Genomic DNA, 24,396 nt, shown 5'->3' with positions numbered 1-24,396 from the left:
TACCGTGTTTGCCTGTAGGTGGCAGCAGCAGCGGCTATTAAGTTGCTTTTTTTGAGGGTGGAACAGGTTACACGTCGGTTTCATGAGATGTATCACATTTAATGAAAACCAAATACTTACTCATATAATGTTACAGATCAACATGAAAACTGAGCAAATAAAAAAAAAACGTTCAAGAGCATGGAAACAGTGAACGAAGTCACAGAAGACAGTTTTCAGTGCATTTATGCAGAATGTAAGGCTACAATAAATTTTAAAAGGTTAAATTCATTCCAGGAAATGTAACTTTATTAGGATTTATATTCTTTTTCACTTTGGTCACCATACATGTCACTGATGAATGTCAGGGTAATATCTATCAAACAGCCAAAGTTTAGATTAACTGTTGACAGTAGCATGAATTTCACAAGTGTGGATGCATGTTGTAAGTTTAAGAAAGAGGATTTTTGTTGAGCAGTCGTCACCGGCTGCAGCTTGGAATGCATTTGTTTCCTTGGTACTACCACACATTCAATAAAATTAGCCATTACTGCTGCTAAACGAACAAACATGACAGGGCGATCTGAATTAAGTTTTCTAAACACCAAAAATTTTCCAAACACATCTTCAGCAGTGGTGGCTATTTTTATTACTATTATTTTTTTTAAATAAAAGTACTTGAGCAGCACACAGCTGTGTGTGGCCTGGAAACACCAATGCTTGGGTTGTGTGAATAAAATTTGAAGAGGAAAGGAAAAATCCCACTGTCTTGAGTTTACTGTGAAAAGATGAAACCGAATGTAGCATGAAAAACAATCATTTTACAATAAAATAGAAAATAAATCAAGTTTCTCAAACAAAGCTAGGAAAAAACACTGAATATCCAAATCCCTGTGACATCTTCTGAAGCTAGAGGCAATCCAAAAATAACATTTTCAAAAACTAGAGACAAGGTTGTTAAAGTTTTTCTAAACCAAAATGTTTTGCGCAAAGTCTCTTATAGCTGGGGTTTTCCTAGTGTTCAAGACAGCACGAGCATTGCATTTTTAATTATAAAGTGAACATGCTGCACAAAGTATATATATATATAAAAAAAGACAGCAGGCAATCCCACGATTAAAAAAAAACAAAAACAAAAAACCTTTAGGAAGCAAACTAAGCCTTCCGTTGCTCAGTGTCCATGGGATCAATTCCAGCATTACAAACGAAGACATTACACACTTGACTAGAATTTTAATCTTGCATTCAGAACTGAAAATGTATGTTATAATGTGAGAGGACATAACCACTTTAGATCAGCATAAATTAACGAGTGAACAGTCCATTAGAACTATATAAAGCTCTCACAGTATTTTCTGTAGATTTAAAAGTGTCACAAAAGTCAAAGTCAGAAATTGGTTGAACAGGCTGCATACACAATTCTCTTTCATTTTACATGGTAACTATTAATTTAGACAGGTATACATGGCCATTCATGTATTTTTTCCCTCTCTGGATGACACAGTCTTTCTCTTTATTCTGGGTAATAAAAGGTTTTGATGGCAATGTTCTGGATGAATCACCAGCTAAGCGCTGTGCTGTTAAACTCACACCCTACTCCCACCATGACAGACCACTAAGTCAACCAGAGGCCTGGATCACAGCTGTGACTTGACTAAATAGAAATCCCTCTTTCTGCATTAACAAACTTCTTTTAATGTGATGTAAACATGGTATATATTCGGGGCTGTTCCTTTTTTTTTTACCTCATAATCCAGTACTCGAATCAAAGTTAAATCAGACAGTTGCACTTTTAATACAGTTAGGTTGAGCAATAAAGAGATTGGCGACCAGCTGGAAGAGATGTTACAGTGTTGGAGGTTTCAGCCCATACTTCCTTGCCACTTCAGTCTGGGCGTATGCTGCATCACATAACGAGTACAAATGGGCCATCTCCATCTCTGACTTGGCTAGGTTAATTGCCTTGTTGAACATTTCTATTGCCTTGTCCAGATTGCCCCTGAAAAGAAAATTTACTGGTTATTTTAGACATTCCAAGAAGTCTTTAATGCATGGATTGTAAACAAATTGTTGAACTCACCTTTGAACTTCAATGGTTCCCATAGTTTCATAGGCAAAGTCACATTTGTTGTCAATTTCAATGGCCTTACTGATGAGCTCTAGGCCCAAGTCAAGGTCTTGTTTCCACTGAAGCTGTAACAAACTGGATATAGGGTATAGTGGCCATTTAACAACTGATAACTAATGTACACAAATGTATCAAATGTTAAATAAACACTATAACTTGATAAAAGGAAAAAAGCCTACCCCTTGTGGACATATGTGGTAGCATTGTCTGGTTCCAGTTCAATGCACTTGTCATACATCTCATCTGCTTTTCCAAACTGCTGCTGATCAGTCAAAGCCTGAAGAATGCACAATCATATTATACATGTTGAATACACAACAATATTGCTATGCTATTTCCTGTCTGAATTAGACTCAACAGCTAATAACATATTGCAAAACAGACAGCACATTTGTACCAAAGCACCCACTGATGTGTAAATAGAAAATCAAACTTTTGATTTTGTACCTGAGCATAAAGAGCGTAGCCTTCTGCACACTTTGGGAATCTTCTGATAACATCCTCAAAGCCGTCCATGGCTGTCTGTACTTGTGATGGGTTGTTTCCAGTATATGCTTGTCTGTACTGAAGAACATAAGAAACAACAAACTCAGCAGCTAATCGTGATTTGTAGCAGGCATTAAAGCTACAGGTCACAGATTAAAATAACATATTCTGTTTACTAGAAAAGTGAAACACTGCAACACGCTTTTAAAAATTTTTTCTGGGTTTGGGTGATTACTTACAAGAGCGAAACATTTCTGTGCCTGAGCGAGAGCAGAATCAGGCCTGAGCAGGATACACTCATCAAAGTCTCCCACTGCCTCATCCACCTGGTCCAGCAGAATTTTCAGCTGAGGAGAAGCACAAATTTTGAATAGGACTAGGTATTTCAAACAGTAAGGCAGTAGATGTCAACTGACAGCCAATTAGGCAGCAAACTTAAAAGACGCAGTTCAGCCACTACCTGACCCCTGTGATGATAAACATCAGGGTTGCGTGTGTCGATCTCGGCCGCCATGTTGAAATCCTGTGTAGAGAGGAGAGGCTGCTGCTGCTGCATGTACATGCTTCCACGCTTGATCAAAGCATTGGCTCGTAGCTGTAAAAAATAGACAATTGTACAGTTTGAGTTTGAAGTCCCTACAAGACGTACTTATCCACTATTCCAGTATGCAGCTAAAGTCCATACCTTCACATTGGCGTCCTTCATGTTGATTACCCGGTCCAAATCAGGCTGAGCTGCAGTAGCGTTACCAATCAGCAGGTAGAATGTGGCACGCAGCAGGAGGGCCTCGGCAGTGTATCGACCACCTGACTCGATCTCCTTGGTGCATTCACTGATGATTTTGTCATAGTTCTCCTCCTCCATGTACTGCTTTGCCTTCAGGTACCCAGAGCTAAAGAGGTGAAAATAACTAATGAGGAAAAGTGTAAATCTACCAAGTGATAATTCACAGTTTGCCAACAACAGAGTACTGTTTTTCCTTACTGCATCGGAAAACTTTTGCATATGTGTACACATGCTTGGCCAATAAAGCTGATTCTGGTCCATGCTTAAATCTGTCTGTTGGGACAGCACTGAATTTGATGGATTTATCCTGAAGATTTACTTGATACCCTGAATTTTTATCTAACATCAACAGTTGGTTAATATTCCTACTTGTCTAACAGGTTATGAAATGTTGTCATGAGTAGTGAATGAATTCTTGAATTATGGCTAAAAACGTGTTTTATGAGGTCACAGTGATCTCTGACCACCAAAATCTAATCAGTTTACCTTTGAGTCCAAGTAAATATTTGTGGTAAATTTGAAGAAATTCCCTCAAGTGATTCCCATGAATATGATGGACAGACAACCCAAAAGCAATACCTCGAGCCATTGCCATTGCTGGCACGGAGGCATAAAAACAAGTCAAGTCAACACAGGGACAAAGACCCTTGTGAAATGTTCACAACATCTTTGTCTATGCCACCACTTCCCCTGTCCCTTCTGCTACAAAATGAGTGTACCAATTAAATAGATACTGAGTAAACATTCTCTGACCTGGCAGTGACCTCAGCTGTCTCGCCCTCCTTGTCCTTGTCTTCGTCTTTTTTCTCCCCCTTTTGCAGGGGCTGAGAAATGATGTCATCAGTGAACGAGCTAAAGTAGGATTTGATGAACTGAGGAGAGGGCATCATCGGTTCACGGTTCTAAAGAAAAGACGTTTAAAAAAAGAAAGTTTATTGTGACAATTCAGAGACATAAAATTAAAATCAAAGGTTGCTATCAGCGGATAAACACCTTATATTTATCTTTGGCCTTCTCTTTTCCCAGCTGTTTTAACACTTTATCTGCTAACAGCATGCTCTGCTGGTTCTGGAAGGCCTCAAGAATACACACTGCTGTGACGTCTAGAGGATACACAGAGAACAAAAACAACTGTAAATAAAAGTCACACATTTCAAGTTAAACTGGTAGAAGAACCTATTTTTTTTCCCAGTTACTCACCTTCTAGGCACTCCTTCTTGTTGTCTAGTTTCTCCAGTGCTTTAGCCCTCCTGAACAGAGCCTTGACATAGCGCGGATTCAGTTCCACAGCCTGGGAACAGTCCTGTACCACCTCTGTCCATTTCATCTAAAGTAACAGTTATAAACTGGTTATCTTCTATCAGAATTACACAGTGGTCCACCGCCCACACAAGGCTTACAGGTCCAATGGAGACAAAGACCTGTGTGTTTTTGAGTTGGCCAAGAAATCAATGATATCTGAAGACTGATACATAAAGCTTATCTTTAAAACAGAACATCTGTAGCCAAAACAAACAGCACAGTAACACAAGTAGTGAAAACACAACTGATAAACTGCAACCTAGAACTGACAAAAACGCAAACATTTCTTCAATGACAAAATATATCAAAAAGAATAAAACAAACACTGTCGACATTTCACTACTGACAGCTGCAATCAACTTTTCTTCACTTAATTACAGTTTCAACATTATACTTTGGTTGGACAGCTTATGTGTGAGCAGATCACCTCAGCAGGTCGCACTGATCTCTGTTAGGTAAATCGTCAGCCAAACACGAGGAGACAAAGATTTGTGATGTTAATGATTTGTACAGAATCTACTACAAATTAACCAAACAGGAGTGACCACTGTTTTGTCTTCTGGCTTTAAATTGTAAGAAGAAAAACAGGACATGCACTGACACCATTACAGGCAAACTTCAGCTATTCCTGATTCAAGTTTGGTGAAGAGTGAAAAGTTTTGGCCTGTGTGGCATTCCATCTACATATCTCTAGGGACATGTAGAGGAAAACGTGAGAATTACTGCAAAGGAGACATGCAAGAATAATCTATATAACATATTGTTTCTTTGAAATTTCTTTGAAAGAATCAGTACAGGTTGTCAGTACAACCAGGGATGGGTATAATGCTAAGAATTTCTTTTTTTTTTTCAATAGACATTTGACACCACTCATAATGAAGATATCTCAAAATCTTGCTCTCAGAATTACAGATTCAAAACATGTGTTGCTAACCTGCTGTTCGTAGGCTGCCGCTCTGTTCTGGTAAAATGTTGATAAATCAGTCTTCTGCTCTGTGGGGCAGAGACTAATGGCTTCTGTGTAACACTGGATGGCGTTTTCGTACTTGCCAGCCTTAAAGTACTTGTTGCCCTTGTTCTTTGCTGCTTGGGCACGATCCAGAGGACTCTAAATGAGAGAGTGAAAAGGAAACATTTGTTGATTAAAATAGTTCCCCTTTGACTTAGTGGACTGGTCTAGGGACTGAAGAGACTAAAGACAGTTTGTCTAGATAATGAACAATCCCCTTGCATCATACACCTCAAGAAGATGTGCAAGTGAACAGCATACATTTGCCAAGGATTGAATGGCATCAAATTGAGAGGCCGAAGTTGCTTAGAAACCATTTATAACAACCGTACATACAGTACACTGATTTAATGTGAATAACTGCAAAGCTGAACAGTCATGGATGTGCATAATTTCAAAAGCAATGTTTGAATTTGCTGAGATAAATAATGCCTAAAAATGTACTGGCACATTTGCATGACTACACGTTAATTAAACGTGAGACCTCAAATGGGTTCTGTTTCATGTCAGACGATAAGGGCTTAGAAATCACATTTCCTATGTCTCACAATCAGGATGAAATGACTTCATACTCACAAAATACTACAGCCATACTATAGTTTGGATTAAGGTGAAAACTAATAATATTAAAACTATTCGACAGAGAGCAAAATCACTCCAAAAAGGGTGGACTGTTTGTTCCTCGACTGTGAATAAACTATCGGCAAGAACTGGTTATGTACTGACCGCTAAATCAGACATCGATACTGTGCGTTACCCATGCGCCATTCAGCGAAGTAGGTGAAGTGATAGACAATTTACCTGATTAAACTGCCTCTACTTAAAACAAATTGGTTCGAATGACAATCATCCATGCCTGTAACTTTCCGCGAAGATAAGGTTAGCTAAAACACAAAACGAAACGAAAAGCTACGCTATCAGCTACAGTCAACAGACATCTTGTCATGCTGTTCTCACAAGCGTCAATTTTACTAGCTGCACTTACACATTATGTCAGCCATGCTTGTTTCACTGGTATGTAATGGTAGTAATTTCCAAACGGACTACTTATTTAGACAGCTACGCTGATAACATTAGCTTGCAGGTAGGTTAGCTAGCAATTAACATCGGCTAATCCATCACCGATGAACCGGCTGCTATCGGCCTTGCTCTCGTGAAGGTAGCTGTCACTGACAGTGCCAGTAGCGTTAGGTGTCCTTGACGGTGCTTTAACGGCATTGACATTTTGAGTAAGAGAAGCGTACGCACTGCAGGAAGGGAAATACTGCTAATATGGGGAATGTTTCACCGCGTAAACAGTGGAGAAAGGTGGCCTCTCCAGACAACGGTAACGTTACCATGTTCTCCTGCTCCCGGGTGGCTCGTGCTGCGCCGTCTTGGCCCTGCACGGGACTGGCGCTGCCTTCTGGTGTTTTTCGCTCTCCGGTGCCTTTCCTTTCCTTCGTCCTGCTGCGATTCCAGAGGTAAACCGCCCCCACTCCCAATACTATTGGAGTCCCGACTAACAGTGCCAGCTGCCAGCGGGGCAGTCCAGTGCCGGACTGCGGCTCGACTGGCTTTGAAGCAGCCATGATCTACAACCGAGCGATAGCTAGCCAACCAGTACCACCACCAAGCAGCGTGAGAGAGCTACACTTCTTCTTCCCGTGCCCTGCGAGGTCACACCGTGGAATCATGGGAGAGACCTGATGGCGGTCAAAGCACGGAGCGGTGTGTAGTTGTAGTTCGCCAGTGGCATTTTGTAGTCCAAACATAAATCAGTGTAAATTAGTACAATATAGCATCAAAAGCCTCATACAAAGAGGGTTTATTATAATGACATTTTTAGAAAATGTAGAAAGAACAAAGTACCATAGGCCTGTCGAAAAAAAGAAAGAAAAAAAATCAGCTACCGAGTTTAGCTTGCAGTAAAGCGAAAATACCATTTGTATTTTGTAGAAGGAAAATAGGAATTTAAGATAATTTTAAAGAATTTTAAAAAATTAAAAAAATACAGCAAGGAAATAATATTTTAGAATGTTAAAAAATACAAAAAAACCCCCAAAAACCCCAAAACATTATTGCTCTGTATGCAAATAGAATGCAGACACCAGGTGGCAGTGTTGCTTCCGCAAACTCTCGCCCACTCTTCTGCTGTACAGCGATAACCACTTGAGTTAAAAATGCTGTTAGTATATGCAAATACATGTTTGTTGCTAAAAGAAAATCTGAAAAATTCTTATTGTTGTCATAAAAACACAGAGCTACTGTAGTCCACTTTATTTCAATAGCGGAGGCTATCTTCTTTTCAACACCGACTATCTACATTTTATTCTGATCATCATTATTCTGATGTGGATTTATTATGTGAGTTTGTGTCTTTGCCAAGTTCTGTCTCCTCTCTGTCCCATTTCAGAGCTTTGTGCTGGTCTGTCTGGACGCTGCTGGAGCCTGGCAACTCAATTTGTGCCCAAGGCCATCTGTCCTCACACAGTGACCAGTGAACAGTTTTCAAAGTCAACTGTGTTTAGCTGGTTAGTCCTGTTCTTGCAGCAACGTAGACTTTTGATATGAAAGCATTTCCTTCCTGAGGTGTTCTCATTCAAGGACTTACCTGTAGTCTCTGATACAGCCTGGTACATATACTATTGTATGGTTTCACTCTGTTTTCGAAGTCGAATCAAATTATAAAGGAACATTTTTGTTCTTAATAATAAAAGAATCGTTTTTCATTTTCATTCAGTTTATGCTAAATGAAGGATAAAATATGTAAAAAAAAAAAAAATGCATGATCTGATCTGACCTGAGTAAGTAGCTTAAACATGTCGCTGCCCTCAAAATGATCCGTTCAACACAGACAGAGTGGCTTGTTTTGAAAAGCAGTAAAATCAATTTACCCTAAGCTACAACACGTGATGAGACACAATAACCTTGTACTGTATACCACATGCATCTGATGTGTCTCTCTTCAATGATTCAGCAGATATTATTGCTTTGGGAAGGTGAAAGGGCTACTGACAGAGGTTACGACAAGGATGTCTGAAATTCTAGCTATTCCTGACTCTTGCCTGTTATTTCTGTTAAATATGCCTGCTATTGTTAGCTCAGCCTGGCTTAGCTTTAGTCACTGCCACTAGAGGTTTGGAAACCTGTGGTGACTGAGACGTAACTACGCTCCTACAGTGCTGCAGAGGGTTTAGATGAAGGGAGCTTGTCCTTTGAAAATCCAAATTTTTGCAAATCAAATAAACGTAAACTATTCAAGTGAAATCATTTAATAACATTTACATAGGATGCAGGTATTTTATTTACAGTCAGTCGTTGATCTCCTTGTTCTTTGGTTAATTGGTCTGCATTCCAAAAAGTATTCTGTAACACTATTGAGCACATTTGTGACGGGCACACACACACACACACACAGCAGAGACAGAATCAGCTGTAGTCAATGGGGTTTTCTGGGTGGCATTGTATCTTCATTCATAAGTCTGATCTGATTGAGATTTGCCTCCATTTGTTTTCACTTCAGACTTGTATTTCAGGCTGCAGTTTATTTTTATTATAAATACAAACACTGTAAAAAAAAAAGATAGATGTCACAAAAGATGTTAGTTTGGGTTATCCCCCCTGGCTTTTCCAGTCATTAACAATATTTGCATGGAAAATTTGAATATTCTGGTCTCATGTAGGCATGTATAAATAATACTTTAGTTTCATTACACTTGGTGAGCTCAGATACAACCTTAATTGGCTCCCATCTTTGGAAAAACAACAGATTACTGTAATCTTGTTCTCAGCCATGATCTGACGTTACATGACAAAGCAGCATGAATGTCTCATAACAGTGACCAGATTAGTCTTCCTCTTTGAGACACATGTCTCTGGGATGAGTCACAGCATTTTGATCCTCTCAGTTTGTGAAGGAAGATTTATTCAAGTGTAAATTTAAGAAATTTCTCTACCTGAAGCTGAAGACTAGAAACAAAAAAACTTTGAAAAGTGTTTATCTAATATTTAGTGCTATGTTACATTTTTATGCAAAAAAGTGAGATGGGCATTTGAAGTATTAGACCCTACTGTATAGCACCTTGCTTATCTAATGTCAGTAATAACATGGTCTCTCTTGAATTCATTGAAATTAAATAAATGTCTCATAATGTGTTTGCTCTACACTATTTACGTTCAGATTAGAAGTTGTATCTTAAATGTGATACAGATGATGACACTGTGAATTCAAACATCCAACTCACTGTCCACTACCTGTTCACATGATCATAAAGATTTTGGTTCCAACTCATGCAAATGCAACCAGTTTCCAATTGCTCAGTTATGCTTTCTCTCATATCAGAACTGTACTTGAGAATTCTGGTAAAAAGAAAAAAATAAAGCCAATAAATAAGAAAATATGATTCAGCAGGACCCAGTGCAATATGAGTAGATAAGATCCCTCTCTGTCCTGTATTAAAAAGCCGCAGGCTCTCAGCACACAGCAGCAGACAGGGTAGCCTGCACTCCATAATTATTGACAGGTTTGATGTACTCAGCGAGTGGAAAGTATGGGGAAATTGGAGTTTCAGTTGTCTACCCCCAGGCATATGACTGTAATGGAAAGATTAAAAGCAGTAGTCACATCACCCACCCGGTGCCAAAATACTAGCTGTTCCCTCTGACTCCCACCTCACTGTTTATTCCCATCAGCTCCATTTTTACTTTTTCCCAGCCACGATAACTGGATTATAGGGGATTCACTTATTTAAAGACTTGTTTAAAAGCTCTACAGTATATTTTTGGATCATCCAAGAATACAACCACAGCAACAGTGTTTGAGGCTCCAGAGGGATCTAATCGAAGCAAGTTACCTTTGCCTTGTAGGACAGTGCTGTGCAGTAGAGCAGTCAGTCAGTTACAGGCTTAGTAGGTCAGCCCAGCGTAGCCTGTACCCTCTGTGCCACTCGGCCAGGATCACACTTTCATCTGCTGTTCAAGGACTTGCTGCACAACTCCGTCATGTCTCTTAGGCTCTTGCCTGCTTTTGTTGTGGACAATGATGACGACGATGATGGTAACTTCACAAAATGGATGAGCAGTTACTGGGGCCATGGAGCAGAGGCCAGACACTCCAGAGAAAGAAAACGCAGTTTCAGAAGACCTTCGAAAACACAAGTTGATCGAAGAGCGTCACTCCCGACTGTGGTAAGGACCACCAGCATTTAAGGATGCATGCATGTGACTTTGTTTTGTGTACAATATGTATTTGCATTAGCATAAACAGCAGGTAAACACTTTTAAGAAAATATCAGACTGACGACATCACGATGAGTGTCCATACAGTTGTTAATAATTGTTAGTTAAAAAAATTGTTAATTTGAAGGGGGGTGAGGGGGACTGCCATTCCCATGTTAGCAAAATGACCATTATGGCAATGAAAACATCAAAATGACAGTATCTTGATATATTCAAGAATTTGTTCTTGTTTACATGTTGGAGCACAGTGACAGGAGATGAATGTATGTATACACTCTGTAAGCCTGTTTGTATGTGTGTATATGTGCACATAAATAAGATGTTTTAAAGTGTTTATATACTAGTGCAGCTTGAGTTTATTTAACTTCCCATACTGTGTGCAACTGTTCTGCCTCATACTGACTCAGTTCACTGCTTCACTATAAGTGATGGAGCACTTTCAGGTGAATGCAGACCTGGTTGTCAGACTTTCTTTCTTTTATCTGTTTCCTGTTAATGAGCAAGTATTGATGTACATATAAGTTGTAGATATCATTCACCATTGATCTCCAAGTAAAACAAATAAATCATTTTATAGGAAATCATATTCTAGCCCTTACACAAGTAGAGAACATGCACTAAAGCAGGAATTCTCACACTGGGGTTCAGGGACCAACTGAAGTCTCTGAGAGTTTACAGCCTTTTTTGTGTATTTTGTTTGGAGTTTGTAGTGATACTAGTTTGTGATTGACTGTGAAGACCTTTTTCATCTGCAAACCTATAATAACAGATCCCACAAGGGAGATTCCTTAAGACAATATTTTCTCACTTGCCTCCCTTCACATGGAGGTCAGAGGTCACTGTCAGCTACACAGCAGCACACTTGTAGATCATACAGTAGGTACTCTGTATGGTCAAGGACAGTTCAGCAATGCCGTTGGGAGGCCTTCAGTTTTATTCCTCTGCATTAACTTGCAGGTTATGTGAAACAAAAGCAGCTGATGGGAGACATGACGACACGTGCTGGTATAGATTGGCCTCTGGGTGGTGTCAAACAGAATTCTGACGGTTGCAGCTCAGTTGAAAATCAGATTTATTTTCAATGTGAAAGACAGTGGTTTGCTCCTGCCAGCAGAGATCGACTAGAGCATTTGACCCAGAGGAGGAACGAGACAAATGACGCAACTGTCAATCCATGAGTAAATAGAGATGTACTGTGATGCACTGTTGATGACCTCAAATACACAATATGCATCAAATCACTAAGCTTTGTCCTTTAACTACTTGTTCCTAAAGGGGCACTGCACTGACTTTACACGTCTCAGCTTTATGTTGGAGGCCTCAGAGTAGTCTGTGTTAAACTGGTTATAGGTGGACTTTTGCTTGATCAACCTTTGGGTCTAAAAGTCAAGATATGTCTGAGTTTTATGACACAGTCTTGACTCTGAATTGTGATTTTATCATCATCAATAGTTTAACAGTGAGTGATGACACAGTGGACAAGTCACAATCAGAATATTAACCGTACACCAACAAAAAACTTAACATTCACTTTACTCCAAACCTACATGTTATGCAACATATAAGTGCAATAATCTGATTATTACTATTGTGTAAATGTTCAATGAACTGACTGGCCTGAGTTGGGAGGCAAACTATAATTAGGTGGGTGCCTGGGTTAATTTTCACCACATTTTCAGCTATTACGGGAAGCATGGAGACATTAGACTTTTGTATTTCGTTGAGCTAAGACTGAATCATTGTAGACATGTTTTTATTTTGTGTAACAGCACATACTGTCCTCCTCTGCGTGGTTCACAGTCACAGTTAGATGCCATGAAGTTGAACAGGCTCCATGCAGCGACGATGGCACCCTCCCCGAGCCACATCAAAACCAGAGAGGAGAAGGGGGAGGTCAGACCCCACCAGAGAGCCCGTCGTGCCTCCTCGGATGACAACAGCCGTCCAAAGTCAGCCATCCCGGAGAACCGCATCACCACCATCCCAGAGCTCACAGAGTCATTCGAGAGGAGACTTTGTCTCCGTGATAAGAACAATATGTCTCTGGTGAGCACACAAGTTTTGCAGTTTTCTTAACCAGCCCAGTGTGTTGTGTATCATCCTACTAACCGCAGGGTCCATCAGGCTTGGTGCACTCTGTCTTTCGCTCTAAGACCCTAAAGATTTACGAGCACCATGAGAGCATTAAAAGATATATTACCTTAATCTACTGACAGGATCACAGACAGGTTTGAACTGCATGTAACAAAGCTCACATTACTCAATGTAAACTGTAAACTGTACGATGTCTTCTGTAATACGAGACCAGAATGAGATCCTTTACATTTCATGAAAAGGTCTGAACACTTCTGCATTTTATAATTTGATAATGATTTCATTTTTTTGTTTTATTATTCATGTACAGCATTTTTGCTTTGACGAAGCAGCATATGGTATAGCTTCACTGAACTGCACTACCGTTAAAGACATGCAGTATATCAATCATTTGTGTTTTTTCCAACATTTAGAGGAGAGGAATCTGGTTAAATATGTATTTTAAAAGAAAAGCTGGATTCTTCTTTCTTGTTTCGTCATCCATTTTAAATTAGTTGTTTGAAAGTACTCATATTTGCATACCGGTGTGCAGTGCAGCCAGCAAACAACAATACTGTAAATATACCAGATAGATCATTCTTGTCAGAGGCTGGCCTTCTAACGAAACTTGATTCCTTCTTTTTACAGAATGACGATGACAAGCTGTGCTTGATCTGTCATGAGGAGGTGCGGAAGAATGGAGGGGGAGTCCAGGAGCTGCACTGTACACACCGCTTCCATACAGAGGTAAAACATCTTTTGTAAGTCGGACATTTTGCATGTCTCCTCCATTATGTGTTTACGCTACCCCGACCACCCCATGGCAAAGGAGTCTTTGTTTGTTCACTCCAATCCCAGCATGTCAGATATCAGATCCATGGTGCATGAAGGCGGCTCATTCCTGGATATGCCCGATCTGAAGTGAGATGAAAACAGTCTGCCCACCCCTTGAACCCTATCTCTGTGGAAGCATGTAGCTCTGTAACGGCTCCCACCCCCCATCCCCCACCGCCCGGTCTGAGGCCTTGATGTCATACTGATTACAGTGTCTCCGTTTGGTGGGTGCTGAAGGCAGCCCGCAGGTTAGAACAGTGTCGGCCCCGCAGCGGTAGTGAAGCAGCAGCTTCCCAAGTGAGGAGGATCTCGGACGAGAGGAGGAAGTCTGCAGACGGACAAATCTCCACGGAGAAGGAGAAGAACACACTCCGACGTCAACTGTCCCTGCGGAGACATCGCTGATATTGTTCTGTAGAAGGAGATGACTCACTGGTGGAAAAATGGTCCGTGGGTCAAACATGAGGAGTCTCTAATGAACTGTCATGGTGTGGTGTTCAAGTGTTAAAATCTCAGGGCCTTGACTGTGCCTGACCTGATCCTGTAAACCTGTCCTGTGGAAGACTTGGAGACTTTACAATAGTTCATCATCGGTGTCAAAAGCCAAATTTAGGAGGATTCATAACTGTAAAAACATTTCCTAAGTCTCAAACCCCCCCCACCCAAAAAAATTGAAATTGTTGAATATTTGAAAGAGATAGAAAGAAATTACCAGTACTTGAAGTTTCTTGCCTGAATTACCACCTGCCCTAATGAAATACCACTCAGCTTTAACGCCAGCAACGAGTATGTGCCTCGTCACTGTAGTATAAAACATGTCAAGATGTTCATATGTCATGTCGTGGTACTTTATGTTCAGTGATGACTCACAGGGCTTGTTACTGGATGACAATCTAGCCAGTGTCTTTCTGGCTACATTCACCAGATGATTTTTAGATATCACACAAGAAGAATATGTTTAATTTACAGAGTTTCAGCACAACTACAATATAGCTTTAATAGTGTGAAAATTAAAAGAAATTCAGTAGACCTAATTACTTTGTTTCAGCTACTGTGATTTAGCTACATCTTTCTGTTTGCTGTTTCCAGTTAAGTTATAGACTGTAGTGTCTGAGGACCAGTAGGATGACTTGTGTCATTTTGACAAGTTCGAAGTTGATTTGAAGTCCAAAATGATACTTTAAGCATCTGTGTTTTGTGTTGTAATGATAAAGTCAATAAATAACTGAGGAAATAAATTCTCTGATAAATATTACCTGCTTTATATGTTTTTAAACAGAAGAAATTGTTTAGAATTCTTCATGCATCCCTTCAACATATACTGTGAATATACAACATAGTAATGTATGACAACAGTGTCCTCATAGCTCGGGGTCACTATTGATGGTGTCCTGCATATGCTTATTGTATTGGTCAGCATATTGGAAATAACCTCCTGGCATCAGAGAAGGAAACCAACATCAAAACCATCCACCAAACCACCAAAAACATAAGCATTCAGCACAGCCGAAAAATAGATGCAACAGTAATAATCTCTTCTTTTAATGTGTTTCAGTGCATGGAGCAGTGGCTTTGGAAGAAACAGATGTGTCCCACATGTCGTGTCCATGTGTCCATGCTGAAGCCCCTCTACTGGTCTTCATCCCGCACCAAAGTCCCATAATAGCCATGTACCTATACCTGCAATGTCTGCATGCCCATGTGACCCCCTGACCCCAAGACCTCCAGCGCCACACCTCCACTGCTCCACATGTCAGGGTTTACTGAGAACTGTGCTCAAAAAGAGACTTTAGGTCACCTTCTGTCACAGGAGTATCCTGGACAGTGTGTGAGAATAAGGACCCCTCGATGCGAGAGAAAAATGGTAATATGGTGGGGTCTCACACTGTTAATTTTTAAAAGATTACATATAAATTATGCTCTAATATGAGAGGTTTTGTCTGTGTAATTATTTTTAAAGCTCTCCTTTGTCTGACAAGAACAAAGTTGACATTACACACTGCTTTCAGAATATCAGTAGTATGTCCAGTATTTACATACCGGTATTCAAATGAATGGTAGCCACTATTGTTTTATGCAGTGCAGAAGCCTTGGAGAAGTTATCTGATAACATCATGGACAGAAACAATACACACAGTTTCATGATGACTAGCTTTGCTAACATGTTAGTGAGTCAGAGCACCTACCTGCTTCATACCTGTGTTAATAATATTTACTCTGAAGTTATAAAAGTGAACTCCTTCTACTAAAACAAAGAGCTTATCTGTTATAGTGTTCTATTTTCCACCTACTCTGTTGGCCTGCCTTATTGTTTTGCATGTCATACATTTTGCATGTGAGATCTAAACTGCTGTCCTCTCCACACTGTTATGTATCCTGCACTGCCAAATGACTATCTCACTGTGTGCTAAATGCCTGACACTATCAGACTGTCTGTGTATAAATGGATCCACATAAATGTGAAATTATATTAATTTGATTTTATTTCTAGCTCCTGACAAATAGTTATGTTTTAACGTACAGGATGTGTATCAGAACTATCAGAACGCTGGTAATCTGCTGTGATCTCATGTTGAACCAACCAGCACAAATAAAATTGTGTTATCAGTATCAGTATGTGGTATCAGTGTAATTCTAACTGTAAGATTTATCTGTTTAAAGGCAAAACGACATTGTAATTGAGCTGTACCAATGGTCCTCTCTGACAGAACTTCGGTTTCTCATACACAGCATGAAACATTTTGTTGCCGTCCTGCATTTTAGAAGATTTTTACTCAGAACCGCTTGAGAGCTGAGTGACGCTACAATCGACAACAAGCATTCGCACGCAGCTCTGTTCTCCACTGCTGTGGTCTGCAATGCAAATAAAAACACACCGATATGACACTCCCTTGCTTAATGTGGTTTTCTTTCAACAAACATGCACTTTTCTGTCCCTTAATATATCATTGGCCGTACTTATCTCATTTCATTATGTTTTCATTGTTCAGTTTAGAACACGTCCAACGTACACCTCGTGACATAGCCAATAACAACATGTGTTCAAAGGTATTCAAATCTCATAATGGCAATGGAAGGCTCATTTATGGCTCTGTCTCAAGGCAGACATTTTGACTCAGCAGGTAAAACACAGATGGAACTATTAATATTAAGGATGGCTCCATTCCACCCAGTAAGTCAGCAGGGCCTTGTCACTTCATACACATAATCGGATATATATGTAGCTATTGTGTCTATTGTCTTGTCTATTTTAAGTGGTCGAGATGCTGCCTCTAGATCTACTATATCAAACTCCTGCTTTAACTATTGCAGCACTTCCTGTGCCAAATTTGTCTTATGTTTGCATGTAAATTCTTGATATGGTTAACACATTATACAGAAGATGCAGCATCTTCTGCTGGACGACATGTCTGCTAGGAACAAATTTTCATCAACACATTTCTTGACTTGTTCTTTTTGTACACATAATAAATAAATGGGTGTAGGCTGTCACAACTACAAAAGCAGTAGTTGTTTTTATTGAGCTTCGTCTTAGTAGGCCCACTTAACCCTATGAATACTGAAGGATGTCACTGTGTGGGCCTACCCATCTGCACAACATCACTTACAGTAGACAGATACGGTGATTTCTTATCTTATCTTTTTTCTCCTTTCCTATAAAAATTCAACGTTTTTATGTCCCCTGTTCTCCATCATCTGGTTTTCTTTCACTGCACCTACATTTGATTACCAGTACTACAAAGTATTTTATACGTAGGCTCCTGATTCATACAAGCTGTAACCGTTCAAAGGAAGCGTTTACAATCTGGACAATAGATGGATGGCATTACATCGTAAATTGTGGGAAGTCACATAGTAAATTAGGGGCTGTTTATATAGTGTTATCGATAAAACAATTAAACTAAGGGAGCAGACCTCTCATGTGAAGACAAGGAGGTCTTGGCTAAGTCTTCCTGGAGCAGTCTACGTGCCGGAGGTCTCGTCCGGACCCGCCTTACACTGGCAGTGCGGAAAGTAGCGGTTCCCCTCAGAAAGGAGGGACCAAGCAGGGACCGAGCACGAGCAGGCGGAGTAAAAGTGCACACGTGGACACCTGAGACCGACGTGAACTCTAGCCAATGACAGAAAGGATCGATGACGCAATTTATCCCTGTCGTCCAATGGGATACTTTATTGGGAGTAAAACCCTAAAGTGTTTAGAGTCGGAAAAATTAAGAAAAAAGGCTTGTGGTGTTTTTTTGGACGCTGCGGCGACGCGGAGGAGTTCTGGTGTTTATGTTTACTTCGTGTCTCGTCGAGGAGCAGAGCGGATATCTCTCGTATTTACCACGGGAAAAATGATCCGTGCAATGAGAAAATGAGGATGTTTTGATTTTTTTTTCTTTTTTTTTTTTGGCTGAATACACTGAGCAACTTTTCATCTCCAGGATCAAACTTACTTGGGTAAGACTCCCCCCACCTCTCTCTCTCTACACACAAACACACTTCTGTCTCTGAACTGTGAAGGAATTCTTGGAGATCCTGGACAGTAACTTTGTAATATAGCCTATAATATACCAAGAAGCTATACTAAGAGGTTTGGTCCCGGTCATCCACATCTTTATGTTGATTTTTCCACCAGATGATCTCAGATGGCTACATTGTTGGCTCAGTTATCTCATTTTAACCATTAAGCTACTTTATATGTACACTAGGCTAGGTTTTACCATCTCTTTTTATAAATTTCATAGCTTTTGTCAGCAGTGCCAGAGAGAAAAAACATCATGGCAGGTCAAGACTGGCCTTAAGATAATGATTTTGTTATGTTTCGTTAAATGATTTTAAAGCTCAGTTACCGTCACAAACCGAACAAATGAGGCCCTTTCTTTCTAGCCTCAACGTTTCTATCCTATTTTAGTGTGATTCCTCAACCGGAATCTGTGCTTCATAGAAGGATCTCCACTATGTCACCTGTAATTAAGTAAATGCACACGACTTGGCTTAAAAATGACTACTCCAAGAAGTACAGCAGGACAGCAGGGCTTTAATATGACTATGAGCGGAGTAAAATTGTTGGTGGGTTCACTAAACATAACAATCACACATAACACCATCCCAAGCAAAAATCTGCACCCAAAATTGTAGGTTATTTCAGTAAGTAAGATGTATTTTAAATATCAGTAGTTATGTAGAGCTCTGTATATTGAATGGCCCTCTGGGTGACTTTTATTGATATAGTGCTTGGCTATAGCTACGATGGCCCCGGTGCCCCAACTCCTCCCGTTCACATGTCAAAGTGTCCTCAGCCCTGCAAATTGAATGGTAACTTGCTGTAAGATAAATGTAAAGGATTATTTTCCTCTGAAATGTAGTGCAGTTAAGTAGGCCTATAAAGTAGCATGAAATGGAAATATGCCAGTAAAGCAGAAGTACCTCAAAGCTGTACTCAGACAGGCCACCACACTTGAGTAGATTTTCTACAACAAAGTCTTAAAAAATGTATATTTATTCTCTGAAATCCTTAACAAGAAGAATTGTGGGAACCATTGAATCTGGATGCAAGAGTGCACAGATGTTGTTGTTGATGTTTTGAGTAAATGCGCTGCTTGAAGTGTGTTTAAGCAGTACTGCAGTGACACAATGTCGTGATTGCCATGGCGACTGAAGTGTTTTCCTCAGTCTGGAGAGGTTGTGCCGGCATAGGGCCGTCTGACACAGATGAGCTCAGTTTCACATCTCAAACAATCTGTTTTTATTGAGTGTCCTCCTTCAAAAGGCTCTCGTGGTTGCTGTGCAGAATAGTGTCATCTCCATCACAAAAGAGGTACCCTCTTTTGTGAGCCATGCACCTTTTTCTTATTCACATTACTGTCTCTCCTGTTTTGCTCTCATACTTCACAAAGCGTTGTTTATTATTGTTTATTGCCAAGTCAAACAGGTTGTATGCAATTTAAAGCAATCTCGATTTATTGTGAAACCACGAGGAGGCATACAGCGGATAAACGAGAGCACAGCACAAGGCAGCGTATTTGTTTTTGATCATTTTTCTTTTATTGGAGATATGTTTTGTTCCCTTGCGAGGATATAATTGTCAAAGTAAACAGCAGACAATGGTCTGCAACCACAGACACCATGACACATAAATTGGGCACAGGTTTAATGATGGCTAATCATTACCATGCAATCAATGCCAAGCATATTTACAATTCAGTGATAACAAAAAACTTCCCTTTTGTAAAGTGCTGTGAAGCAGACAGGATTATATATTTATAAGCAGAGGTAACAGGTTTTTTTTCCTTGTCTAGACACACTTCTACCAAAGTCAGCTGCAGCCCTTTGCCAGCACACACAATAATTATGTGTGATTATGCTTTTGAACTAAATTGCAGGCACTCCTCCACTTTTCCCTTCACATTTTCAATTTCTTGCCCTCTGTGATGCTAAAAATACTGTACATACCTCCTGAGACTTGAGACTCAGTAACCTGATTCATGCTGGGGAGCAATCTGTTTTACACTACAAGAAGAAATAAATTTGTCTTTTCTTACATCAAATGAGATGACAGCAATCATGGTTTTCCTTGATTATTACTTTGCACCGATGCAGTTATCTGTAACCACTTACCACTAACATAGATTTATTTTCTCCTGTGAATCAGGTGTCGTGAGTCATGGGAAGCTTCAAGGGCCACGCGCTCCCTGGAAGCTTTTTCCTGGTAGCTGGGATCTGGTGGACAGGAAAATACTCTCTCTGGCACGCCACCCGCAGGAACAAGAACATAGGTTCCAGTCGGCTGGCCAGCAGAGCCTTACAGCGCCGCCTGGAGATCATCGAAAGCTCTGTCATACTCTTCTTCTCTTTTGTTGGTAAGTAGATCTTTCAGTTCACTTGCAAACATGACTGGGAGAAGACAAAAACTGTTAGCGATGCAAACTTGTGTAAAACCACTGCTCGAGGAGGATAAATCCATCACACACCAAAGCAATTTAAAAGTATAACCTTTAATGACTGTGCATGATGTGTGAGTCGAGTATGACACAAATAAACGTTTACAGTATTCGCTCTTTAATTAAGGAGATCTGAGTGTTTTCTCTACTGTGCCATGCAGGGATGCTGGCAGAGCAGTTTGTGGCAAATGGACCAAGACTCCAGTTGTATGACTTTGCAGAGAAACACTGGGAAGATCTGATGAACTGGCAACATTCCACCATGTATCTGTTCTTTGGCCTGGCTGGGACGGTCTCTCTGATCATCCACAGCACAGAGGCTGCTCCACTGGCACTGGATAGGTTAATGCTGGCTATTGCTTTCTTTAATGAAGGTAAGAAAAAAATTTCAGATGAACTCAAGTACACCTCATCAACGCCACCCATCAGGTTCCAAATGTTTTCATTTTGTCCTAAACTGAACAATGTTAAAAATATTTTTAAAGATGTTCAACACTCTAAGCTAGCTATTTATCCATTAATTTGTCTAGTTTGACCATCCATTACTTTAACTGCAACTGTATACTCACTCGCAACTGTGTTTTCATTATTTTTAGCTACTATTTAACTGTTTCAAGCATTGATGGTAAAATAAAGCTGGATAAGATCACCCCAAAAGTGAAGCCAAAGCCACTTGATCATCCCCTGGTGGCTGGCTTCACTTTTAGTTATTAACCCCCCCATGTTAACAGAGGAGACATGGACCAAACTAAAAACTCAAAATACACATCAATTAAATTTTTCCCAAAGGTGGTTTCTGTAATTTTAGGTAGTACTTGTCACACTGCTGTACCTTCATTTTTCTGATAGGTTTGGTTTTAATTAGTTATTTAAAGTTATAAAAACAGCTGAGTGCAGATACTGAGTGGGTCAGAAAGGTTTATGGGTTTGAACTCGATCCCTTTACTGGCTATCCCATACTGTAATGGGATTTTTTTCATATTAGTTGAGCTTCACCACAATATTTCCATTTTCCCCCTGGTAAATGCAGAAGTAATCCCTATGGTTCCCATGGTGGGAAACACTCATTTAGACCATGGACAAATAGTATGTCCAATATCGACATTTTTAGTAGCTCAAAGGACCATTTGTCTTATAACATGGTTATATGAAAAATAAAAATGCAGTCAAGATGTCGTTTGGCAGAAATTCACAGATGTCAAATTAACAAAGGAAAAAGTTGGATACATCTGCACACCAAAAGCTCCTGTTTGAAGGACTTGTATTTGCTGCGTGATGTTTCAGGCCAGAGGCTCTTCTTCAGACTGTGTGTGGCTCATTGCCTTAATTACCCAGAAATTATTAATAACTAATATTATTAACTAATAATTATGTAGATATTCCAGTCATATCAGGTGCAGATTGCTTTTAATGAAGTAATAGCAAACCTTATAATCATTTTACTTTTTTTTATTAAATACAGATTATTTGTAAGAAATACCTGTGCCTGCGTGGGTTTTCTCCGGGTACTCCGGCTTCCTCCCACAATACCAAAAACATGCACATTAGGTTAATTGGCTACTCTACATTGCCCCTAGGTGTGAGTGTGAGAGTGTGTGGTTGTCTGTCTTTGTGTGTTGGCCCTGTGATTGACTGGTGACCAGTCCAGGGTGAACCCCGCCTCTCGCCCGTAGTCAGCTGGGATAGGCTCCAGCTCCCCCGCGACCCTGACGGATAAGCGGTATAGAAAATGGATGGATGGATGTAAGAAATACATTTAGAAATACAATACAAATACAATACATTTGCTCCTAACAAAGTGATAGCTGGAAGAAAACACATTTTACTCCACTTTTCTCAACTATTTTTCCATTCATGTCTGTCTGTTTGTTTCGGCAGGATTTCTTTTCCTCTATCATCTCCATGGCAGGAGCATGCTGGACGTCCATGTACATCAGCTGCTTCTCTATGCTGTCTTTGGCACTGCTCTTATTGCCTTTCTGGAGGTCTTCCACAGAGGTAACATCCTTCTGGAGCTGCTGCGCTGCACCCTCACCCTCCTGCAGGGAAGCTGGTTCTGGCAGGTAAATCTGAATGTGTGCATGTCAGAGCAGAGGTTTATGGCAGTGCTTCATAACTCCTGACGTTACTTGCTCTTTGGCCACAGATTGGCTTTGTGCTGTATCCTCCCCGTGGCCCTGACTGGGACCTAAAGGATCATAACAATGTGATGTTCATCACCATGTGTTACTCCTGGCACCTCGCCTTCGCCATGCTCGTTGTGAGCGTACTCTATTGCACCGTCAGCTGGTAAGAATCCTCTTGGGTGCTTCTGTTTTTTTCACCCTGGAAGTCTTGTATGTGTAATCCACACTGGGATTAATAGTTTATGTGTGGGTGTGACTCTGGTGTTTGCTGTCCTCTGTCTGTAGTGTGGTTCGCTCCAGACTGAAGAGGACTCCTCCAATGGAAATGGGACTTCTGAAGCCCAGAGAGAGGGATCCAGAGTCAGAAGATGAGATTTTATGAAGAGGACTGTTGTACACCCACTCAAGTACATCACAATTAAATCAGGGATATGATGTTAGCAGTTCCAGCATTAGGATAACTAGAAGCAAAGCATGCAGACAGAGAAGGGATAAGGACGTGTTTCTGGATGCTTTACAAATATATCTCTACCTCTGCCTTATTTAATCAAATGTAAACCCCAATAAGCCTTACTCTCATTGTTAATTGCTATTTATTTTACTGTGGCCTAAGTCTTTTCATGTAGTCTGCCATATCATTTTCTTCACTATTCATTTGCACACTCATGAACTCATAAGGGAAAACTTTTTGTTGTTTGCATGTTTCTCATTTGACTCACCAAACTTTTCTTGTCAGACATGTTGGTGTCCAGTAGTGGCAACTCATGGTGAAAACAGTCATCATCATCATCATCATACAACATATTTAACTTGAATGCATGCATTTTAAGTGGCTTTTTTGTTTCATAATATAAGGACATAGAGTTATCACCTGAATCTAACAGAACTACCAAAAAACACAAATGTTATTAAAGTTGTTTAGATTTTTCTGTATGACATAATTACACGTTATTATGGTTGCTATTGTCTTCATTTTTGCAGTATTTATTCAGTTTGGCACATCAGTTTTGCTTTTGTCAGACACTGTGACATGACCAAAATCATGTACACTATATAGATGAAAGTATCCAGACACACCTCTTTATGGGGCTGCTTTTCAGGGGTTGGGCTCGGACCTTTTTTCCAGTGAGGAGAAATCTTAATGCTTCAGCATACTAAGACATGTTGGACAATGCTATGCTTCCAACTTTGTGGCAACAGTTTGGTGAAGAACCTTTTCTATTCCAGCATGACTGTGTCCCAGTGCACAAAGCAAAGTCCATAAAGACATGGCTGGATGAGTTTGGTGTGGAAGAACTTGACTGGCCCATACAGAGTCCTGACCTCAACCTCATCCAGCAACTTTGGGATGAACTGGAACAGAAATTGTGAGCCAGGCCTTTTGGTCCAACATCAGTGCCTGATCTCACAAATCTTCTACTGCATGAATGAGCAAAAATTCCCACAGAAACACAACAAATCTTGTGGATAGCCTTCCTAGAAGCTGCAAAGCTGCTGCAACTGAAGTCCCAGGTGATGTACTAGTG

The 24,396-nt window shown here is 40.2% G+C and overlaps 3 protein-coding genes across 4 annotated transcripts; 2 read left to right on the top strand and 1 right to left on the bottom strand.

Annotated features, from left to right (window-relative positions):
* Nucleotides 1–78: 78 nt before the first annotated feature.
* tomm70a (translocase of outer mitochondrial membrane 70 homolog A (S. cerevisiae)) lies at nucleotides 79–7,363 on the bottom strand. The gene is made up of 12 exons (XM_046390762.1): nucleotides 7,029–7,363; nucleotides 5,617–5,790; nucleotides 4,581–4,707; nucleotides 4,374–4,483; nucleotides 4,134–4,282; nucleotides 3,279–3,486; nucleotides 3,054–3,188; nucleotides 2,833–2,940; nucleotides 2,555–2,671; nucleotides 2,287–2,384; nucleotides 2,060–2,182; nucleotides 79–1,978 (listed from the first exon to the last, which is right to left on the bottom strand). The coding sequence occupies exons 1-12, from the start codon at nucleotides 7,260–7,262 to the stop codon at nucleotides 1,825–1,827; spliced, it is 1,737 nt and encodes a 578-aa protein (XP_046246718.1). The 5' UTR covers nucleotides 7,263–7,363; the 3' UTR covers nucleotides 79–1,824.
* Nucleotides 7,263–16,690, top strand: lnp1 (leukemia NUP98 fusion partner 1). 2 transcript variants are annotated; one of them, XM_046390766.1, is made up of 5 exons: nucleotides 7,263–7,401; nucleotides 8,087–10,860; nucleotides 12,712–12,957; nucleotides 13,633–13,731; nucleotides 15,374–16,690. In XM_046390766.1, exons 2-5 carry the CDS (start codon nucleotides 10,675–10,677, stop codon nucleotides 15,479–15,481), a joined length of 639 nt encoding a protein of 212 aa, XP_046246722.1. In that variant the 5' UTR covers nucleotides 7,263–7,401; nucleotides 8,087–10,674; the 3' UTR covers nucleotides 15,482–16,690. The 2 variants fall into 2 exon arrangements, with proteins under 2 accessions (XP_046246722.1, XP_046246723.1); XM_046390767.1 differs by lacking the exon at nucleotides 15,374–16,690 and adding an exon at nucleotides 14,056–14,366.
* A 1,300-nt stretch (nucleotides 16,691–17,990) lies between these two features.
* On the top strand, nucleotides 17,991–23,831 carry tmem45a (transmembrane protein 45a). The gene is made up of 6 exons (XM_046392689.1): nucleotides 17,991–18,261; nucleotides 20,456–20,663; nucleotides 20,906–21,118; nucleotides 22,623–22,807; nucleotides 22,891–23,033; nucleotides 23,156–23,831. The coding sequence occupies exons 2-6, from the start codon at nucleotides 20,468–20,470 to the stop codon at nucleotides 23,250–23,252; spliced, it is 834 nt and encodes a 277-aa protein (XP_046248645.1). The 5' UTR covers nucleotides 17,991–18,261; nucleotides 20,456–20,467; the 3' UTR covers nucleotides 23,253–23,831.
* The last annotated feature ends 565 nt before the right edge of the window (nucleotides 23,832–24,396 follow it).

Source organism: Scatophagus argus, chromosome 6, assembly GCF_020382885.2.
Source record: "Scatophagus argus isolate fScaArg1 chromosome 6, fScaArg1.pri, whole genome shotgun sequence".
NCBI lineage: Eukaryota > Metazoa > Chordata > Actinopteri > Scatophagidae > Scatophagus > Scatophagus argus.
This window is presented reverse-complemented; position numbering and strand designations above follow the sequence as displayed.